General features: G+C 38.2%; 3 protein-coding genes across 5 annotated transcripts in view; 1 reads left to right on the forward strand and 2 right to left on the reverse strand.

Moving 5' to 3' along the window:
* LOC139943747 (spectrin beta chain-like) overlaps nucleotides 1–275 on the reverse strand; it is a 59,866-nt gene extending 59,591 nt beyond the window's left edge. For both annotated transcript variants that reach the window (XM_071940534.1, XM_071940527.1), the window contains exon 1: nucleotides 141–275. The gene's annotated coding sequence lies outside the window, so the exon portion shown is untranslated. The remainder of the gene's footprint in view (nucleotides 1–140) is intronic.
* LOC139943900 (transmembrane protein 229B-like) overlaps nucleotides 1–3,930 on the forward strand; it is a 334,157-nt gene extending 330,227 nt beyond the window's left edge. Inside the window, exon 3 of the mRNA XM_071940788.1 lies at nucleotides 3,859–3,930. The gene's annotated coding sequence lies outside the window, so the exon portion shown is untranslated. The remainder of the gene's footprint in view (nucleotides 1–3,858) is intronic.
* A 357-nt stretch (nucleotides 3,931–4,287) lies between these two features.
* LOC139943970 (vam6/Vps39-like protein) overlaps nucleotides 4,288–21,647 on the reverse strand; it is a 66,597-nt gene continuing 49,237 nt past the window's right edge. Inside the window, exon 20 of one of the 2 annotated variants that reach the window (XM_071940900.1) lies at nucleotides 4,288–8,485. In XM_071940900.1, the coding sequence (XP_071797001.1) occupies nucleotides 8,309–8,485 (177 nt within the window). In that variant the 3' untranslated portion in view covers nucleotides 4,288–8,308. The remainder of the gene's footprint in view (nucleotides 8,486–21,647) is intronic. The other variant, XM_071940891.1, reaches the window with a different exon arrangement.

The following is a 21,647-nucleotide window of genomic DNA, read 5'->3' on the forward strand; positions in this document are numbered from 1 at the left end:
TTGCAGCAGCTTCGCTTCGAACACACACAGACGGCAAGGGCTTGCCCTGCACATTTGAATGGCACGAACAAACATGCAGCGACAAAACTCACATTTTTTAGACGTTTAAAAGAACTAAAAATATTCATATTAAAACTTACCTTATTGTATGAAATGTACACTATGGTCCCGTTATTTCCAATAAATTGGTGAGTTTGTGGTCTCCTTATATTAATTATTGTTTTCCAGATCATTGACAAAATCCGACCCCCATTGAAAAAATCTACCGTCCGGCCAGCGACCGAATAACTGACCTAAGCCAGACAGACAATATTCTTACGCATCACAAAAGAAACCTGACAGTTTTGAACAATTTACCTCCTTGCGCACAAATCTAGTCCAAATTGATCAAAAACTACTTATGTTACCCACAAATAACAACTTTATTAGTTATTATGTGGTATTTTAGCGAATAAATCTCTAAAATTCACGATTTCAAACTTTGTGCGGATTAATCTGGCTAGTGATTTGCCCAGCATAACGTAAGCGTACCTGGTTCTTATTATGGGATGTAAACCTGTTCATTTTGCCATGCCTGCATACGCTCCCCTCCCCGATACAATTATTATTGAATATTGAATGTTTTTGTTAGTAAACAGCTGCAGGTCAACAGCGCCCGCGTGTTTTTGGGGGGTGAAAACTTGTGCAATAGAACTTAAATTTTTCACATTTTAAGATGAATAGGCCCACTGATCGACAAAGTAAAAACAAAGTTTTGATAAGTTCGGACCGAAAGCTTGAGCACCTGCAGCCTGAGTTTCCCTAATTGTTTTGAGAGGGTGCCGCGATGTGGGATAGGTCCTATCTCGGTGACAGAGGGCCTTGGCTAATTTTCTGCAAAGATAACGAAGACAATTTTACATAACCGGACACTTGTTTCAACCTTACAAAACCTTTCCAAACTAGTAAATGGCCACACCCTTGGTCTGAGTCTGGAGTTTGACAAGTGCGGAACTTAGAGGCCCGAGTTATGTCCTTATGTTGTTTATTTTATTTAGGCCCTGTACGCTTACTAGTATCTTTTCTTGTTTATATAGCCTATATAGGCCTATACATTTATATCATTAATCTATATTTAGAGTAGGATATAACAACATTATTTCATTGAAGTAAGACTTCCTGCTAGCGAGCCATACTGGACCAAGAAAAAAAAAACGAGGCCTGCTTCCAGAAATCAACACTGTGCGCTATATTTATTATTAGATCTATATTCGATTTAATCTTTTCTCTGTTTAGTTTGCCTTGAGTCTGACCAATCATACATTTTAGGGTCTACGATAAAGTAATGGCTTGAAGGAAACACTTCACAAATTATCATCCGACTATTGCGCCGTGTGTTATACAATCTGCTCTTCGGTAGATTTGCAGACTATCACAGAAACTTCACATTATTTAAGGCCAGGAGGAGGGAGGGCGGGTTTGTGAATTATGACTCAAGAATCTACGTAGGCCCTTACTTTGAAACAAGGGTTTCCGTCCGTAAAAAAAAAATGGAGGTCAGCTCGGTATTTCACATTTTCGTACCTTATTGGATGTACTAAGATTCGAAGAGGGTTTTTAGTAGTTTTTGTGACATAATGTCAAAACTGCTACTTATTATCGCTTGTATCGCTTATAAAGGCCATTTATAAAGGCACTGGACACTATTGGTAATTACTAAAAATAATTGTTAGCATCAAACTGACTTGGTAACGAGCAATGGAGAGCTGTTGATAGTATAAAACATTGTGAGAAACGGCCCCCTCTGAAATAGTTTTTGAGAAAGAAGTCATTTCTCACTAAAATAATAGAATTGAATTCGAGCTCTCTCATCAGCTGAGGTCTCCAATTCAAAAATCTGCGGCACACAACACTGTGCGACAAGGGTGTTTTTTTTCCTAACATTATTCTCTCGCAACTTTGCGACCAGTTGAGCTCAAACTTTCACAGGTTGGTTATTTTATGCATATTATGTTGGGATACACTATAGGTGAGAAAGAACAGCCGTCGATTTCACAAAGAGTTAGCGTGCTACAGTGCAGGGTTGGTACTCGTACTAAGTCCTAAGATTAATCTTAAGTTAGGAAGAGTTTTGTGAACTCGACGGCTGGTCTTTGACAATTACCAAACGAGGATGTCCAGTGCCTTTGGCTTTGCGTATGATGCGACGTTCGGTCACAGATAAAAACACACCAGATAAAACGAAATCAACAGTGCAATCCCATTTGAAGTAAATTTTATTGTAACAATTATGACAGTCCAGAGTCAACGATTGTTTGGTTGAATGTATATCACTACATGAACCTTTCCTACAAGCAGATTCCTTTCAGCCCATACCTAAAGGTGTGTTAAAATCCATCATCACTTTAATAGTTGACGTGTTGGACAGATTGATTATTATTGCTTGACCGATGCTCCAGTAATTTTAATGACGGTTGTTCGAGTTGCTTGGGTGGTTCTTTAAAATGTTGGTGCAGATTGACCCTTTTGGTGAAGTATTTTTAATATACATTTTATGTTTTAAATTAAAGGGGACCTAGGTTTTCATGTTAATTGCTCTCAAAATTGCATCATCATTTGTTTTCATGAATCTAATTTGATTTTATTTCTTTGGCAATAAACTGCATATGTATTTATTCAAATACACAATAATAATTGGACAATAGTTCAAATGAACCAATACTCGCTTTGGTTCCGGTCGAAACCAGCACAAAGTATTAGTATATATCCAGTTCCCTAATATCTGTACTTGTTTGTTTGTTTGTTTGTCTGTCTGATCTTCAAATCAAGGGAACTCGGCAAACACCCGCAAAAAGGGATATTAACACCAAGCATGCAACAGCCAATCTCTCTCATACAAACATCGGTTATGAATTGCACAATTTTCTGAGTGAGTATAGGTGTGTCCAAATCGAGAACGCAACTCGAAAACTTTGTTCTCGTATTTATCCATTTGACTTTTGGCACGCACTTCAGTATTCCCTTACGAATAATGTCCCAGAGTAACATACCATTTATCTTTAATATTATAAAGTAAGGTGTTCGACATAATATAGAACTCCAAAGATCGTGAGGGGAAAAAAATCTCAGACAAACCAATTGGAAACACAAGCGTAATTGATATTGTGAGAGTGACCTGTGTGGGGTCAGCTGGGTTGACCCCAGGCGGGGTCAACTTATCAAATCAAATGAGTCGAATTATACCCTGGGGGTATGTGTGGGCGCTTTAACAAACCACACCTATACATTCTTACGACGAAAGTACATTCCTGCACAATGGCAATACAAAGAACTTTTACTCTCACTTGAATAAGTTTGACTGGACGAAAGTCAAGTTGAAACCAACAGTTCTGTTAACCACCCAACCCATTAAGAGATTATATCATTACATGGTGTTACCGCAAACCTTCACTATATCGTTTTTCCACCATGCAAAGCAAAGTTTCAAATCCTACTTGTATTGTATAATTTTGTGATGTTTGTTTTATAGATGATCTTCCAGTCAGGGAATCTTGAAAAACTCTCCCACATTTTGACCCATAATAACAGAGTTAACGCCAGGCTGACAAGAGCCAACTCTCTCAAACAAACATTTTAATAATCATAGACATTAAAACGTCTATGATCAATTTTTTTTTACAAATTAAAGGCAGTGGACACTATTGGTGATTACTCAAAATAATTATTAGCATAAAACCTTTCTTGGTGACGAGTAATGGGGAGAGGTTGATGGTATAAAACATTGTGAGAAACGGCTCCCTCTGAAGTGGCATAGTTTTCGAGAAAGAAGTAATTTTCCATGAATTTGATTTCGAGACCTCAGATTTATTAGAACTTGAGGTCTCGAAATCAACCATCTAAACGCATACAACTTCATGTGACAAGGGTGTTTTTTCCTTCATTATTATCTCGCAAGTTCGATGACCGATTGAGCTCAAATTTTCACAGGATTATTATTTTATGCATGTGTTGAGATACACCAACTGTGAAGGCTAGTCTTTGACAATTACCAATAGTGTCCACTGCCTTTAATCAAGAAATTGTGATAAAGAAAACAAGACAGTGGCACAAAATGTTGAGTGTGCATGCAACTTTCATTCATTTGAAAGCTTATACTTAAAACTTGACAATGGAACAATCGGAAAAAAGGTTTCCGTCTAAACACTTGCCAACAATGCCCTTCAGTTTTCGTTTAGATTATTTTGTATCAATCAAATTAAGCGCAATAATTGATATTAAAGTGCAACATCTCTGCTGACAAACCCATCCTTATTAAGTGAAGTGTTCTTTAGAATCAACAGGGGAATAAAGGAAGATCACAAACAACTGCGATTCATTTCTGCATAATTTATTCATTCATAAAAGCTCTTTTGTGGAACTTTAATTATACACAAGCAGCCATTAAATAGTTTGGCGCAGTTTTAATACTTGATTATGTTGTTTTCTTTTTATAAGTTATTAAGTGTGCTCATCTTCTAGAGTCATAATACACGCCATGGCATTAGAACATTATACCACTGATTATGAGTTGTTCTTTCTTGGTTTAACTTTGTTTTTAAACGGAGATGGTTGGAAATGTTACTGTTTATAGCAATATTGATCAAACTGGAATGGGAAAGAGACATTTTGCAAATAAAATAATATATATTCTAAACTGAGGCAATACTGCAGATCAAATTTGCAATAAAGTATTATATGTTTAAATGGGGAGGGGGTGCTCCTATTTTAACCAGAGGTGTTCAAATACACTTAAACCATGCTCAGACCTTATTCTTAAAAAAGTTTTTGTTTCAACAAAGGCAGCAATAACTATGCTTATCGTTGCAGTCATCATTTTATATATTTCTTTACATTTTAAAACTTTTTTTTTCTCGATGTGCCTTTTTAGAAAGGACTGTGGGTCTGATAAAGAAAATCATCCATAACTTTGTTTTTAAAATCTATCAAGCTATTTTTATGTATCTTTGTATCCCTGTCAAACAGATTGAATGTCAAGTTTTCAAACAACTTCTTATGATGCTTGGTACAAAACATATTGTCTTCTTAAAACAGGCTTGACATTTGGTTCTTGAAAAAAAGTGGGAATATTTTATCAAGAACAAGGGTGACCAAGTACACATTATACATGCTTTAATATTGTTTGGGGGCTATTTTACCACAATTTTTGAGATTTTTTTTTCCAAGGGAAACAATAAGCAACAGACTAAAGTAGGAAGAATACCATGCCTGCTTAAAAAGAAAATTGATAAAATGTAATAGATGTAAAATTTTGCATCGGGGATAAAGAATATTAATTTTGTTTTTCACCCATACACCGATGTATGTTAGCACTGTTAGCACTGTATACTCGGTACTTTCACGAGTCCGGTGAAAAAATATCACAGGCATGTTACTAGGGTGGGATTCGAACCCACGACCCTTTCAATTCTAGAGCAGTGTCTTACCAACTAGACTACCGAGGTTGTGTGGTAGCTAGAGGCAGTTCGAAATCTATGTTTTGGCAGCGGGTACCGCAACGATACAATAGATGTTAAATTTTGCATCGGGGATAAATAATATTAATTTTGGTTTTTACCCATACACCTTGAAAATTGAAAAATGATAAAATTTAATTTCCTTTTGTTTCCTTTTAGGATTCATCAATGGTTGTCTCCCATTTTGTTTCAGACACTCAAGCACTGTAATTTATCATTCTGTAATTCCTTGATTAAGTATAAAATTATTTTACACAACACCAATTAGAAAAGGTCATCCTACTTAATAACTTTAAAGTCGTACTTCATGCGTGCACAATTAAAACTTGAAGTAGCAACTCTGTATTCCAAGCAAAATGTTTTGCAAGAGTTGAGCACATTTCAACTTGAGCGAACTGTTCTTTGCAAGTTTGTGACGAAAAAATCACCAAAATGTAATACATCTTTTGGGCATCACTACATTTGTAAAGAACAATTTAGCTCAAGTTGAAGTGCCTAATTCTTGCAAAAGAGTTACTGCGTGAAATTCATATCACAATTCCCATGAAATATGAACCAGGCTTGAATTTATCCTTACAAAAAGAAAGCACACTATGGTAGTAAAAAAAGAAGAAGAAGATGCTTTTAAATTTTCCGATAGCAAACTGGAGGCATTCATATGTGCATAGCTCTTGGCTGACAAACACAGTATCAAGACTATTATTATCTTTGTTTTTTACCCATACAAGAGGCTTCAGTATCAAGACGCTTATCAGCAGCCATCTTTGTGATATTCCATGTATTCACAATGACATCATTATTATTTCATAACAAAGTTCAAGATCATTATTTCCTTTCTGAAATGGTCTGGCATCAGAAAGGGGAATGGAAGAAAACTGGGAGAGTTGCACAAGACCAAGGGATGCGTTTTTGTTTAAACCTCCGTCTCAGCAAAGCAACAGTGACTGAAAGGCTATGCTCTTTTGCTGTATCCCAATTACATACAACTGCTTTAAAGGCAGTGGACACTATTGGTAATTGTCAAAGACTAGCCTTTACAGTTGGTGTATCTCAACATATGCATAAAATAACAAACCTGTGAAAATTTGAGCTCAATCGGTCATCAAAGTTGCGAGATAATAATGAAAGAAGAAAACACCTTTGTCACACGAAGTTGTGTGCGTTTAGATGGTTGATTTTGAGACCTCAAGTTCTAAATCTGAGGTCTTGAAATCAAATTCGTGAAAATTTACTTCTTTCTCGAAAACTATGGCACTTCAGAGGGAGCCGTTTCTCACACTGTTTTATACAACCAACCTCTCCCCACTACTCGTTATCAAGAAAGGTTTTATGATGATAATTATTTTGAGTAATTACCAATAGTGTCCACTGTCTTTAATAGCACAAACACCTTTAGAAAACCCCCAAAAGTTATATCAAAAAGAATACTGCCTAAAATACCATTTAAAACGCTCATACTGTGAATGGTATCTTGCTTATATTGATTTGCAGAGAATAGTTCAGAAACATTTTCTGGCTAACCACCTTCCTGCAATTTATCTCAAGGTTTCAAAATGACAGAGAGAGACTGAAGATGGAGACCAAGATAAGGCAGTGGTTTACAAGGTCTGATAATCAAATACTAAGTATTATTTTCCACAACTATGCAACAATATTATATTTAAGGAGATTGATATATATTTATCATTTAAAAGAACATAATATATATAACTTTCAATACCAGTGCATTACATAAGCAAAATCAACAATAATACAAAATTTATATTCTTCTGAACTATACAATAATTTACAGTTTGTTTCAATAAGTTTGAAAGCAGAACAATTATTCCACTAGCTTTCATATGGAATAGTAATAATTGCCCCATTTTCTTCTTATGCAAATCCCCAATTTGAGGCAATGCTATGTAGGAATTCACAGTATGGATGGAGTGTCCTTTTTCATAAAAAGTTTACTTTTATAATTTACTGAATTGGTGTGTAAAAACATCCGTCATTATTAATGTTACTTTTTAATAAATTGATATTCTCTTTCAGCTCTCTTGTTTTTACAACATGAAAGCCCTGTTCAATAACTGCCACACAATGGATTTGGTTTCTACATTCCAAACCATTTGAGGCCATTTTCATATGTCCAGTGTCAGTGGGTTAAGCACTGAATTACGGACGTAAACACTATTTGGAGTGTCAACCAAGCCGCTAAGAGCACCGGATTTAAACACTGGTGTTTGATCAGCAGAGTGTGGGTTCGAGTCCCGGTCGGGACACTTGTGTCCTTAAGCAAGACACTTAACCATTGCTTCATCCTTCGGATAGGACGTAAAGCCGTTGGTCCCATGTGTTGTGTAACGCATGTAAAAGAACCCAGTACACTTATCGAAAAGAGAAGGGGCTCGACCCGGTGTTCCTGGCTGTGGCCGTAGCACCTTGTAAACCCTTAAAAAGGGCTTAATAATAAAGCTTTGTTAAGTTGGGGAGGTAGTGCTTTCTGCACTACCAGCCAGGCTTCTGATTGATGGTACCCAAGGCTAGGTCGGTAAGGACTGTAAAGGGGGTAGCCCTGTTTCAGCTTATATTTAATGACAACATGCTGGTTACAAACAGAGAGAAATCGCCAGCCAGCACAATAAAAACTAATCTAGCAAATACTCACTATGAATAAAACAAAAGCCTTTTGGAGGAAAGTAAACAAAACTATCAAAACTAATGAATATTCTGCGGTGGAAAACTAAATGAACTATGGTTTGAATGGCAATACAATTTTTAATTTTTTATTTTGTACATGTCCCCTCCTATTTAGACTCAAATCTAGGCATTGATTATGTTGGTTCTACTGGACAAACAGATCTATCTTTAGCGCAGTAATAATGTACAATGACTCCGTTAGGGTAGCAGGCAAAAGCGCTATTCCCAATTCGTTTCTTGCACACAGGGCAGTTGCGTTCCTCCGTGATGACACATTTTCTCCTCTGGTAGTGAATATGCTGCTCCCGTACCTGCAGAAAAAAATATAAGAAGGAAGATTCTCATCAGAGGGAGTGAAAATAACACGTTGCAGGACAATCTTGTTGGTCTAATTGGTAATATAAGTAAAGGGTCGTGGGTTCGAATCCCACCTGAGTAATATGCATGTGATTTTTGTTCACAGGACTCGGGAAAGTGCTACACACTTCTGTGTATGGGTAAAAAACAAAAAAATAACATAGTTTCATTTCTAGTGAATGATGTCAATACCATTCTATGCTCTTGCTTCCCTCAACATGTAATTTATTCAATAGGAGCACCAGATTGTAATCATCCATACTCTGTGAGTACCAAACAAATTAATCATCAATGACATGTCTGTCATAGTTGGGCATAATTGATATAAATAAAAAGGGCCAGTCATGTTTCATCACAGATCTAGATTTATGACATATGGAGACTTCCAATCAGGGCCCAATTTCATGGCTCTGCTTACCGTAAGCACAGAATGGGCGCTTACGGAAGCAGGTAATTCTGTGCTTACGGCAAGCGTATTTCACGGGTTAGCTGCAAATTTTTGCTTCTGCGCGTGTGTACTCCGCGTTACTAGTCAGTCTACGCTAACAGGGCTAGCGCAGAAATTTGGCGCTTGCACGTAAGCGGGGAATCGTGATCGTAAGTACAGTATTGTAGAAACAGTTGGGTGCTATGTGCTATTATTTATTATTCGTTTTACTTTTTTATAACCAGGGCCCAACTTCATGGCTCTGCTTACTGTAAGCACAGAAATGGCGCTTACAGAAGCAGGTAATTCCATGCTTTTGTCAAGCGTATTTCACAGGTTACACTGGGAATTTTGGCGCGGGCATACTCCACGTTACTAGGCATTCTATGCTTACAAGGCTAGCGCAGAAATGGAACTTGCACATAAGCGGCTAATGGTGATGGTAAGCACAGAGTTCTGAGGTAAGCAGAGCCATGAAATTGCGCCCAGAATGCATCTGTTCATCTATTCAAAGTTACACACTCACTAGAAATAAATGTACCACTTGTGAGCTAGGAATCTAGTGCATAGCTATGAACCCATGGCATACATAACTTGAATTTACCAACTGCTAGGGGACTACATCTCATATTGGCAAAGCACAAAGGTTTCCAATATCAACTTGGCAGGAAGAAGACATAGACCATCTGATAAGAAGCCTAGCATAAGACATTAAAGGAACACGTTGCCTTGGATCGGACGAGTTGGTCTATAAAAATTGTTTGTAACCGTTTGTTATAAAATGCATATGGTTAGAAAGATGTTTTAAAAGTAGAATACAATGATCCACACAAACATGCCTCGAAATTGCGTGGTTTTCCTTTTACTTTGCTAACACGGTGCCGACAGTTTTAGTCGACGAGGTAAAAGGAAAACGTGCAATTTTCAGGCACGTTTGTGTGGGTCATTGTATTCTACTTATCCAACCGTATGCATTTTATAACAGACAGTTACAAACACTTTTTAAAGACCGATCCAAGGCAACGTCGTGTTCCTTTAAGCAAAGTTATCAAAACAATTAACAGGCCTGTATGCTTCTTTTTTGAAAGGGCAAGGGTACCAAGTAATTTTCTCCTTGGTAAAGGGCACCCTATGAGGAAATTGTAAATTTCTACTGCAGAGCATTTCAAGGGCACCAAGGCAATGACCAGGGGGCATGGAGGCAGTCGCCTTCATTGCCTCCGTGATTGATAAGGCCTGAATTAACATCTCCTTGTAGCAGCTGATCATTTATGACCATCAATCCCCGGAGAGTTTTGACCTCCTTTAGTTTGAACTTGACTTTTCCAAAAATGTTGATCCTGTTGCTTGAGATGAGTCCGGTGCTCTTAAAGGCACTGGACACTCTTGGTAATTACTCAAATAATTGTTAGCATAAAAACTGACTTGGTAACCACCAATGGAGAGCTGTTGATAGTACATGTATAAAACATTGTGAGAAACGGCTTTCTCTGAAGTAAAGCAGTTTTTGAGAAAGAAGTTTTTTTCCGCTAAAATATTTGAATTTGATTTCGAGACATCATAATTGGATTTTGAGGTCCCGAAATCAAGCATCTGAAAGCACACAACTTCGTGTGACAAGGGTGTTTTTTCTTCCATTATTATCTCGCAACCTCGGCAACCAATTGTGCTCAAATTTTCACAGGTTGGTTATTTTATGCAGATGTTGAGATACACCAAGTGAGAAACATGGTCATTGACAATTACCAATAGTGTCCAGTGTCTTTAACTGCTCAGCCACAATACGTCTATGGACTACAATTTACAGCCAAAGCCTTAGCCAAGGTCTTTGGTATCAGACTTGAATTGAATCTTGGCAAAAGTAATCATAGAGATTTATTGAAGGTGACAAAAGAAACACGGACACCTAGTTTCACTCCCCAGTGACCTTCAAGAACAAGAACAAGAACAATTGTAGTCGGCTCATTCTTCCTCCGCGGCACGGCACGAAGTGAGCATCCTTAATACCAGGGACCTCAATAACCGTCCGGATTGTCCCAACAGAAGAAATGTTTGTCAGATGTATGAAGGAGTAGAGGGAATCAGGAGGATGTCTGCACCGGAGTGGAATGATTGGCAAACTAAAGCAGCTGCTGAGGATTCTTACGCCTTTGACTCGGGAGAATAAGCAGGGGGGGGGGGGGGGGAATCGAAGCTGGTGTCGAGAAAGCAGATCATTCAAGATGGGGGAAATTGGCCAAGGACAGCATTGACCTGTTTACACTCACTGAAAGCTTGATCGGAAATACATTCAGTAATAATAGTAATAATAATAATATTAGTGGCTTCTTATATAGCACGTATATCCGTCACTCAGTCACGCTCATGGCTCTTTAACATACAGTATCTTCCAGATCCTGCAAGGTATATGGGACTACACTTGAAGTATGAGACCTACTCCTTTTACATAGCACCATGTAATGGTTTACAAGGTGCTGTGGCGCAATATGCTGCCAATCAAACCAGGAACACCGGGGCGAACCCCTTCTCTTTTCAATAAGTGCACTGGGTTCTTTAACGTGTGTTACACAACACACAGGACCAACAGTTTCATGTCCCATCTGACGGACGAAGCATCATGGTTATTAAGTGTCTCGCTTAAAGGACACAGGTGTCACAACTGGGACTTGAACCCACACTCTGCAGATCAAAAACACTAGAGCTTGAATCTGGAGCTCTTTACCGCTAGGCCATGACACATCCACCTAGTACATTCAGTATTGCACAAGATTCCTTATTAACGAAGGACTACATTTCAGTTTTAACTTTGGTGTAAGCTTGAAAACATTAAAAGAAACACGTTGCCTTGGATCGAACGAGTTGGTCTATAAAAAGCGTTTGTAACCTTTATTTATAAAACGCATATGGTTGGAAAGATGTTTTAAAAGTAGAATATACACAAGTTTGCCTCGAAATTGTGTGGTTTTCCTTTTACTGTGCGAACTAACAAGGTCGGCAATTTGACTACCATAAATGGCCGACCGTGTTAGTCGATGAGGTAAAAGGAAAACCGTGCAATTTCGAGGCATGTTTGTGTGGATCATTGTATTCTACTTTTACAACATCTTTCTACCCATATGCATTTTATAAAAAAACGGTTACAAACGCTTTTTAAAGACCAACTTGACCGATCCAAGGCAACGTGTTCCTTTAAGCCATGAATACTTGTATCAGATATGATCATTCAAAGTCAAACATAAATATCACAGCTTCATCATACACCGACCATCACTCACCGCATGTTTTAATTTGCTAAAAAACTATCCAGCTAGTATTTCAATCTGTCAACAGGCGACGAATTATCCCACAACTATTCCAGTGAGCGGAACCAGAAGCTTTTAGGGCAGTCGTTGCACTTTTTGATTCAATAGTATCAATTCAGTTGAACTGCATCATGTGACGTTGTCATAGCAACGATGCATCAGTCTCTAACAGTATCACACTAAGGTTTGTAAACTATCCTCTTTTTATCTTCTTCTTTTCCTTCTAGTGGATGCTAGCCTAAAAAGTCAATTGTATTAAACCCTGTATACTACTAAAAGCATTTATGACATCTACTAAGCATCCCTAAGAAACATTGATGCCCTGTGGTCAGCCATACTGATGACATGTGGCCGAGCAGTCTAGCGCAGCCAACTCAAGTTCTAGACCCAATTTCATAGAGCTGCTTAAGCACAAACATAAACAGAGCACAAAACAAGTGGACTTACGCAGTTGCGTAAAGTTTTGTGAAATCGGCTGCTGGTCATTGGGCCAATAACATTACTTTCAATCTTTCTCAGCTCCCTGGGGAGTATACAACCTTGGTATCCGTAGCGCTCCAAAGGCTTTTTCATTCACAATATCAACCTCTACCCTGGCAGGTACCCATTTATACCCGTGGGTGAAGAGAAGCAATTATAGTAGAGTATCTTGCTCAAGGACACAAGTGCAATGATCGGGATTTGAACCCACACTCACAGGACTTAACCACCAAAACTTGAATTTGATGCTCTAAATCACTTGGCCATGACACCCTACCATGGCATTGGTATTTAGTGGCTTGTACATTTAGACAGTTTTCTATGGAATGAATGAATGCCAAAAACTAACTGTCACATGTACGCACTGACTTTTTACCCTTGCTGCTTCTTTATCCACAAAATCTCCACTTCTGGGTCTGGACATACTATTCTCAACGTGCTTATTAGAGCCAAACAAGAAGGGAATGAAGAAATTTCAGCTTTAGGTGTAAAACTCCCCCCCCCCACCCCCCCCACCCCCGTGAGATTTGAACCGGAGTCCCAGAGGTGGAAGGCGAGGCAAGACAACACCACACCAATAAGACCACTAGGATAAGGCCCAATGAAAGGTTGTTACCCTTATTTGAGGCAAGTGAAGTCATAAATCAAACTTGTACTAGCAACTTCAGACATATGAGATGGTCTAAGTGCTTTTTATTTCATTGTAAGTTATGGATTCTCCTAAGTGGGGATTGATGTAGTAATTGAAAACACAGGAGAAATCTAGTTTGATCTTGGTTTTTGCAAAAGGCATGTCACAAATAAGGGCCTTTTTATAAACACCACGCTGCCACATGGACTCAGAGGGTGACAATTATCAAGTTTGAGACACTTGATTCTTATTGATGGTCGGGGCAAGTCTGCAATTGAACTCTCGCATATCCTGACATTGTGTATGTCTTAAGGCAAACTATGTACTCAGATCTCATGATACATAGACGTGTAGACAAGTCGTTAATGGTCTGCCGCGATGAGATAGTCGAGTTGTGGCGGCGCTCTTGCGCAAACTGCTGGTTGCCGACTTCTACTCCGTTGAGCAGTAGTCTCGCGGGGCCAGCAGTCTCGCGAGAACACCGCGGGAATCGCGGGGAGATTCGGAATAGGGTAAGAACGCTATCACCGCAAAAGACATTTAGCGACTTGTCCACAAGTCTACATGATACATGGAATGTCTTCTTTCAAAACAAAACAAAAATACACAGAGCCAATTCCATTACAGCACACTCTACTGATTGTTTTGACTGAGTGAGATCTCCCGGCTACCCCGAACCAACAACACTAAATCAATACTAGTACTACTGAGAAATACAATCTGCCAAGCACACCATACTGCATTACACACAGCTTAATGCCTAAACCCAATGCTTCACATCACACACAGCTTTGGATAGCCAAAGAAATTCTGCCAAAGGAAAATAGAGGGTAATGAGATTAGTAGAATCATGCCTTACAGCTTGGTCACGTTAGCCGAGGACAAACTCAAAACAAATTCACAAGCTAGCTATGTTAAGCACATGTAGGCAAATTCACAAGCTAGCCATACTAAGCACCAGATGACAAACTAACAAGCTATCTATGCTAAGCACCAGATGACAAACTAACAAGCTATCTATGCTAAGCACAAGATGACAAACTAACAAGCTAGCCATGCTAAGCACAAGATGACAAACTAAAAAGCTAGCCATGCTAAGCACCAGATGACAAACTAACAAGCTATCTATGCTAAGCACCAGATGACAAACCAACAAGCTATCTATGCTAAGCACAAGATGACAAACTAACAAGCTAGCCATGCTAAGCACAAGATGACAAACTAAAAAGCTAGCCATGCTAAGCACAAGATGACAAACTAACAAGCTAGCCATGCTAAGCATAAGATGACAAACTAACAAGCTAGCCATGCTAAGAACAATATGACAAACTAACAAGCTAGCCATGCTAAGCACAAGATGACAAACTAAAAGGCAAGCCATGCTAAGCACAAGATGACAAACTAAAAAGCAAGCCATGCTAAGCAAAAGATGACAAACTAAAAAGCTAGCCATGCTAAGCACAAATCTTCAAAGTGCAACTTGACCCCCTTTCACACTGGACAAATTTCTTCAACTTTTGTTGACCTTTTTACGCATGTATTCAGGGATAAGATTTTACGAACGTAAAATTCCCTGAAAAATGACTTGCAGGTCGGGGTTACCCCTTATTCTGGACCTGGAAGCTCCCAGAAGGTTTACCGACTCTGTGCATTACCAGAAATAACAAAAACGACAGGTTTGGGCACAATGTGAACTTTGAGTATTACTACCACACTGTTTTGCCCAAATTTGGGAGGGCAGTTGGCCCCCTTGGTCATTTGCCTATGCTTGGCACAACTGTTATCCCGCAACATTTTGCACCATTATCAAAGGCATTTTTCTCCAATGCATTAAACATTTTCAAAACCAAATTTCTGTAATCACTTTCAAGAATGCATTAACACTGAGCAAGGAACACACTCTCGGACTTGAAGCTCTAATTGGTAGAAATCATCTTAAAGGTCAAGGGTAAACAATTTCCCTGTGGACGCCCTCCCTCGATCCTGATCATCCACCAGCAGTTGTTCTCTCAACTACAAACAAATTAGGCCAGGCAGAAACAAATATATGGTGCTCTTTCTGAAGTAACGCAGTTTTTGAGAAAGAAGTTATATCTCACTAAAATATTTGAATTTGATTTAGAGACCTCAGAATTAGATTTTGAGGTCTCGAAATCAAGCATCTGAAAGCACACAACTTGTGCAACAAGGGCATTTTTTCTTTCATTATTCTCTCGCAACTTCGATAACCAATTGAGCTCAAAGTTTTACAGGTTTGTTATTTTACGCATATGTTGAGATACACCAAATGAGAAGACTGGTCTTTGACAATTACCAATAGTGTCCAGTGTCTTTAAACTAACTTCATGAGAAGACTAGTTTTTCTCCGTCCTTTATGGTGAAAACAAATGTTTACAATTAGAAAATAGTTACTCGTATTAAATAGTTTGTTTGCAAAACAGAACTATATTTGGGTAGAAATTACAAGGGACATACAAAACTAAGCACACTATCTGTTTTTTTTACTCAATACATGTACAGTAGCAATTACTGAAACTGTTATTCCTGCTCTCGGTTTTTCGTTATCAGACTTTAGTGTTCACATCAAGCACAAAAACATATGTGAGAGCCATTGCCGACAAAAATATCTGAAACTAGGATCCAATTTTAGAATAGTATGTTGAAATAACAATATAATAATAATAGTAATAATAATAATAATCAATTTTTATATAGCACTTTATCACAGCACGAAGCGTGTATCAAAGCGCTTCTGACATTATTACCCCTGTTCACTTGGCCATATATTTCATTCCTTTAAACATCTGGGGAGTATACATATACAGCTGGTGCTGCGAGTTACTGCGCTCTAAGCTAATCATCCACATAAACCATCTCTACCCTCATAAACAGGTACCCATTTTACCCCTGGATGGAGAGAAGCAATGGCCAAGTGTCTTGCTCAAGGACACAAGTGTCACAACCGGGATTCGAACCCACATCTCGATGACTTAACCACCAGAACTCGAGTTTGATGCTCTTATCTGCACAGCCACAACACCCCCTCAGTGTTTCCACCTTAAAGGAACACGTTGCCTTGGATCGGTCGAGAGGGTCTTTGAATAGCGTTTATAACCGTTTGTTATAAAATGCATATGGGTAGAAAGATGTTGTATAAGTAGAACACAATGATCCACACAAACATGCCTCGAAATTGCATAGTTTTCCTTTTACCTTGACGACTAACACAGTCTGCCATTTATGGGAGTCAAATTTTTGAAAACCACGTAATTTCGAGGCAAATTTGTGTGGATCATTGTATCTTTTCAACCATATGCATTTTATAAAAAAACGGTTACAAACGCTAAACGGTTACAAACGCTTTTTATAGACCACTCGTCCGATCCAAGGCAACGTGTTCCTTAACGTAACCCTAGGGGTTTACATTTCACTTTTAGGAACAGTATCCTCAGCACTAAAGAAGTACTAAAGATACAAGAGCAGAGTTTCTTCATATGGACAAAACTAACAGCTAACTGACCTTAAAAGTTTGAAGTCAGACTGCTTCTGTTACACTTGTTTACCTGTTCATGTTTGTTGTGTTGTCATTTAGCCTCCGAGAAAGACTCTGCTAGGGTCCAAACATCAGGCCATTAACTTTTGTTGTGTCAGATAAAAGTCTGATAATTCTCATCCCTGACAATATAAATGTATTCAACCTTCCTCTGGCTCTATTTCATTCACACAACTCAGTTTGGTGTACATATAATCACACACTGACAGTGACAGGGTAACGTGTATGCATTCATACATCAAAACCATTCTAATAATTTCAACCAGGACAGAAAACAAGCTGATCGGAGGGGGTTCATTTAAAGGAATTGAGGACAATTTCATACTTGGGGAGGAAGATCACCGATATCATTTTTTGTCCGAGCCTAATTAAGGGCTTGGTGTCTGGCAGTGATGGAGAAACAGCTGGAAGCTAACATGATCTCACTACACAGCACTAGGCTGTAGATACTAGTACATAAATAGTAGTAATAATAATAAAAACAAAATAGTATATAGCGCATCTCACAATAACCGTATAAATGGGCTTTACGTTAGTGCCCTGGTCATTGGGCCAATAACTTAAATATTCCTTTTTTAATATTTCTCAGATGACTTAATCACCACCAGAACTTGAATTAGATGCTCTTAACCACTCGGCCATGACACTGTAGAACAGACAGACAGACAGACAGACAGACAGCCCCTGCGTACAATGGTAGTTGACAATGAACTAACAGAGGGATGCAAACAATGAACTTCAGAATGGCAGAAGGAATATTAGAAAACTTACTGAACAAACATTTGTGCATTTTTTATTTATCAGAAATGTACTAGGATTTCCAGCTGAGCATACAAGTGCACAGTATTTTGCCTGCCAGAAAGGCACTTGAATGTGGAAGGTCACTCTTTGTGTAAATATTTGCAAACAAAGGTTTCCTGGTCTATATAAATGTATACTGAAATTTGAAAGCCACTAAATCTTTGACATTTAAAGGAACATTACAGAATTGGTTTTCCTAGTAAAAAAGTTGCTGGCAGTGTAAGCACTTTATGTAATCCACTATATCCATAAACTGACAAACCTGTAGAAGTTTGAGATCGATCGGCCATCTGGGTCACAAGAAAATAGTGAAAAACGGATTACAAATTTTGCACTGCATCGGTGCCAAAACAAAAATGAATGAATTGCTCACTGAGCGATAAACTCAAAACTTGAAATTAGATTATTTATTTCTCATCAAATATGAAATTTCAGACATATTTCAAGCGGCGTTTTCTACTATCATCATCATCAGGCGGTGTAAGTTTTATGTAAATCTGTGATCTTCACAATTTTTGTTTCTTACAAATTCTGTAACGTTCCTTTAAGAAGAAGTCAAGCAAACTTTTAAAATATGCGCATAATGTTGCATAATACTGCCTATAGGTATCCAATCAGCCGTCAGCATGCACGCTTGCTGTTGCATTGCGTTGCAGGAGCAAACAATAGAAATCAGTGGAGACCTTGAAGCCTAGTGTGCTGTCTGCCTGCATCATCAGACCAGTAGACTATACAACACATGTACTGAACCAGTTTTAATAATACATGTGTATGTATAGACTATCTGAAGGTCATGGTTGCTCCACACAAAAACCCAGATTCATTATAATAACAAGTGGCATTGGTGGCCGACTTGCCTATTTGTATAGAGAGCTTAATAGAATATAAAAAGGCAAGCAAGGTCAAAAGACAAAAATATCATTGTTTTTTTTGCTAGACTACCCTTGCTCCATCTAGGCTTATCTAATAGCAGAGGACATTTTCATAGCACTACTACAAGCAAATATTTGTGCAGAAATAATTGCTTAAATCGCACAAATATTTGCTTAAAGACACTAGACACCATTGGTATTTGTCAAAGACCAGTCTTCTCACTTAGTGTATCTCAACATATGCATAAAATAACAAACCTGTGAAAATTGGAGCTCAATTGGTTGTCGAAGTTGCGAGATAATAATGAAAGAAAAAACTTCCTTGTCACACGAAATTGTGTACTTTCAGATGCTTGATTTCGAGACTTCAAATTCTAAATTTGAGGTCTCAAAATTAAATCTGTGGGAAATTATTTCTTTCTCAAAAATTACTTTACTTCAGAGGGAGCTGTTTTTCGGAATGTTTTATACTACCAAACTCTCCCCATTGCTCGTCACCAAGTAAGGTTTTATGCTAATAATTATTTTGAGTAATTGTCAATAGTGTCCACTGCCATTAAGCTAAAGTGTGTTTCACAGGTTAGTGATGATGATTGCCTGTTCACCATGAATTTACATTGTTACGTCATTCATTTTTATACAGTAAGCAGCTTCTAGTGGGTGCTTACTGGTTAGCAGCGCCATGAAACGGAATCCCACAAAATGCACTTGGCCATTAAGCAGCTTTATGAATTTGGGCCCAGATGTAGTTTGCTTTATTTTTTACTAAGCAAATCTTTATAGATGTTACATTTGCATCGGGATAAAGAATATTCATTTTGGTTTTTAACCAAGATACACCGATGTGTGTCAGCACTGTATACTCTGTGAAAAAAAAACCCCAAAACAGGCAAATCTTTTCAAATAAGTTCTACTTCCATACTATTACTTGTTTAAGTCTCTCATCCTTGACGAGTAAAAATAATCTTGATGTACAATAAACAGTCATTACTGAGCAAATATTTGTCAGTTTATACTGCAGTACAAAACCTATCAACCTGAGCAAAAAAATATACAGAAGTGACCTCATTGCGAGAAATTGAAGGATTGGTATGTTTAGTATTAAAATTGTATGGGATATTTAAAAAGAGAATACTCAACCATTTAATAACTAACAATAACAAAATAATAGTAAATAAATCGATAAATAAATAAAACTTAAAAACCATGTGATTCCACTGAGGTGAATATTTTCAAGGTTTATTTAAAACCACCTTCTTGAAAACCTCCAGGGCCCAATTTTATAGAACTGTTAGCATGAAAAGTAGCTTAGCACAACAAAATCATGCTTACCAGACTACGGTTACATACCAAAATACCATGTCACATGCACCACTTCTGACTGGTACCCTGCAAATGTTTAATAAGCGCAAAATTTATGAGCAAAATTGTCTGCTTAAAGGCAGTGGACACTATTGGTAAATGTCAAAGACCAGTCTTCTCACTTGGTACGTATATCTCAACATATGCACAAAATAACAAACCTGTGAACATTTTAGCTCGATTGGTCGTCGGAGTTGCGAGATAACTATGAAAGAAAAAAAACCCTTGTCACACGAAGTTGTGTGCTTTCAGATGCTTGATTTTGAGACCTCAAATTCTAAACTTGAGGTCTCGAAATCAAATTCGTGGAAAATTACTTCTTTCTCTAAAACTACGTCACTTCAGAGGGAGCTGTTTCTCAAAGTGTTTTATACAATCAACCATTACTCATTACCAAGTGAGTTTTTTTGCTGATAATTATTTTGAATAACTACCAATGGTGCCACTGCCTTTAAGCATTGCAAAGAATCCAGTTACACCATTCCTTCTTAAAACATTCATGCAGACCTGGAATTACATGAAGGCCACGCAGGCCATGGCATCCCTTGCCCCTGATATTGGCCTTGGTGCCCCACCAGAATTTTCTCATAGACTTTTCAAATGGAAGTGCCCTTTGCATAATGAAAATGGCCTTGCCCTCTCAAAGATGAAAATCCAGGCCTGACATCAATTAATCCTCAACAGATAAGGAAAGAAGATTTCATAAGTATCAGTAGACAAAGCTGATCAAAATGGTCTACAAACACAAGTCATAGGCCTACGTGCACTAATCAAAAACAGGGTTCAAAGCACTTCAACAAAGCAGAGTGCTTGTCGTAGTGACGTTATACACGTCTAATTAAACCCACAACTTCGCCGGCTTCACATGCATGGATAGACGAAGGAAGGAAATCAACCCCAGAACCTGCACTCTTGACCAAACCCCACTGCAAGAACCAAGCGAAATGTCAAGCTTTGAATTTGAGAGCAAGCCGAGTAGGGGTGTGATTTTTATTTCATAACCAGAGAAATATGCTTTGATGGGGAAGTAGCGGCTCACTCCAGTTTTTCAGCTGGCCGAGATCTGGGAATGTGCTCAAAGGATTTAATCAAAATGAGCGAGCATAGAATAGCTGATTGAGCTTGAGGCGGGTTTCTTTGTACATTTTGAAAGTTTCCTTGGCCCATGAAGTAATGTAGGTAGTTTCAAGCTTAAATTAATTGCCTCGCACGCAGTTTAACCCCTTACAGACCATGTGGCCACAAGTGCCAAAATGCCCATAGCAGCCACAAATGGCCACAAGAATTGAACTTTCTCGAGCAAGAATTTTACCATTTCCATGCAACGACAAGGTCAAATAAAAGGTCATGTCCTAAACAGATATTTCCCAATGGTTTTCATGGCAGTGAACGAAACAATTTCCCTTGTATAGCAGAGCAAAATGCTACACAAAATGTTTTTAATTACTACACAAAAATCAACGTTGCTACTCAATATTGGCATTCAGTGCGCACAAAATAAGATCAGTCTAAATTTCTTGCTATGAAATTGAAATGCTGGACGAAATCCATAAGTGCACTGGGCTCTTTTACGTGAGTTACACAAAACACAGGACCAACGACTTTATGTCCCATCTGAAGGAAACAGCACATCCAAGCCAATACAAGCATACTGTCAATCTGGAATCTAAACATTCCAACCCTTACCA

The sequence above is a fragment of the Asterias amurensis genome, chromosome 1 (assembly GCF_032118995.1).
Source record: "Asterias amurensis chromosome 1, ASM3211899v1".
Lineage (NCBI taxonomy): Eukaryota > Metazoa > Echinodermata > Asteroidea > Forcipulatida > Asteriidae > Asterias > Asterias amurensis.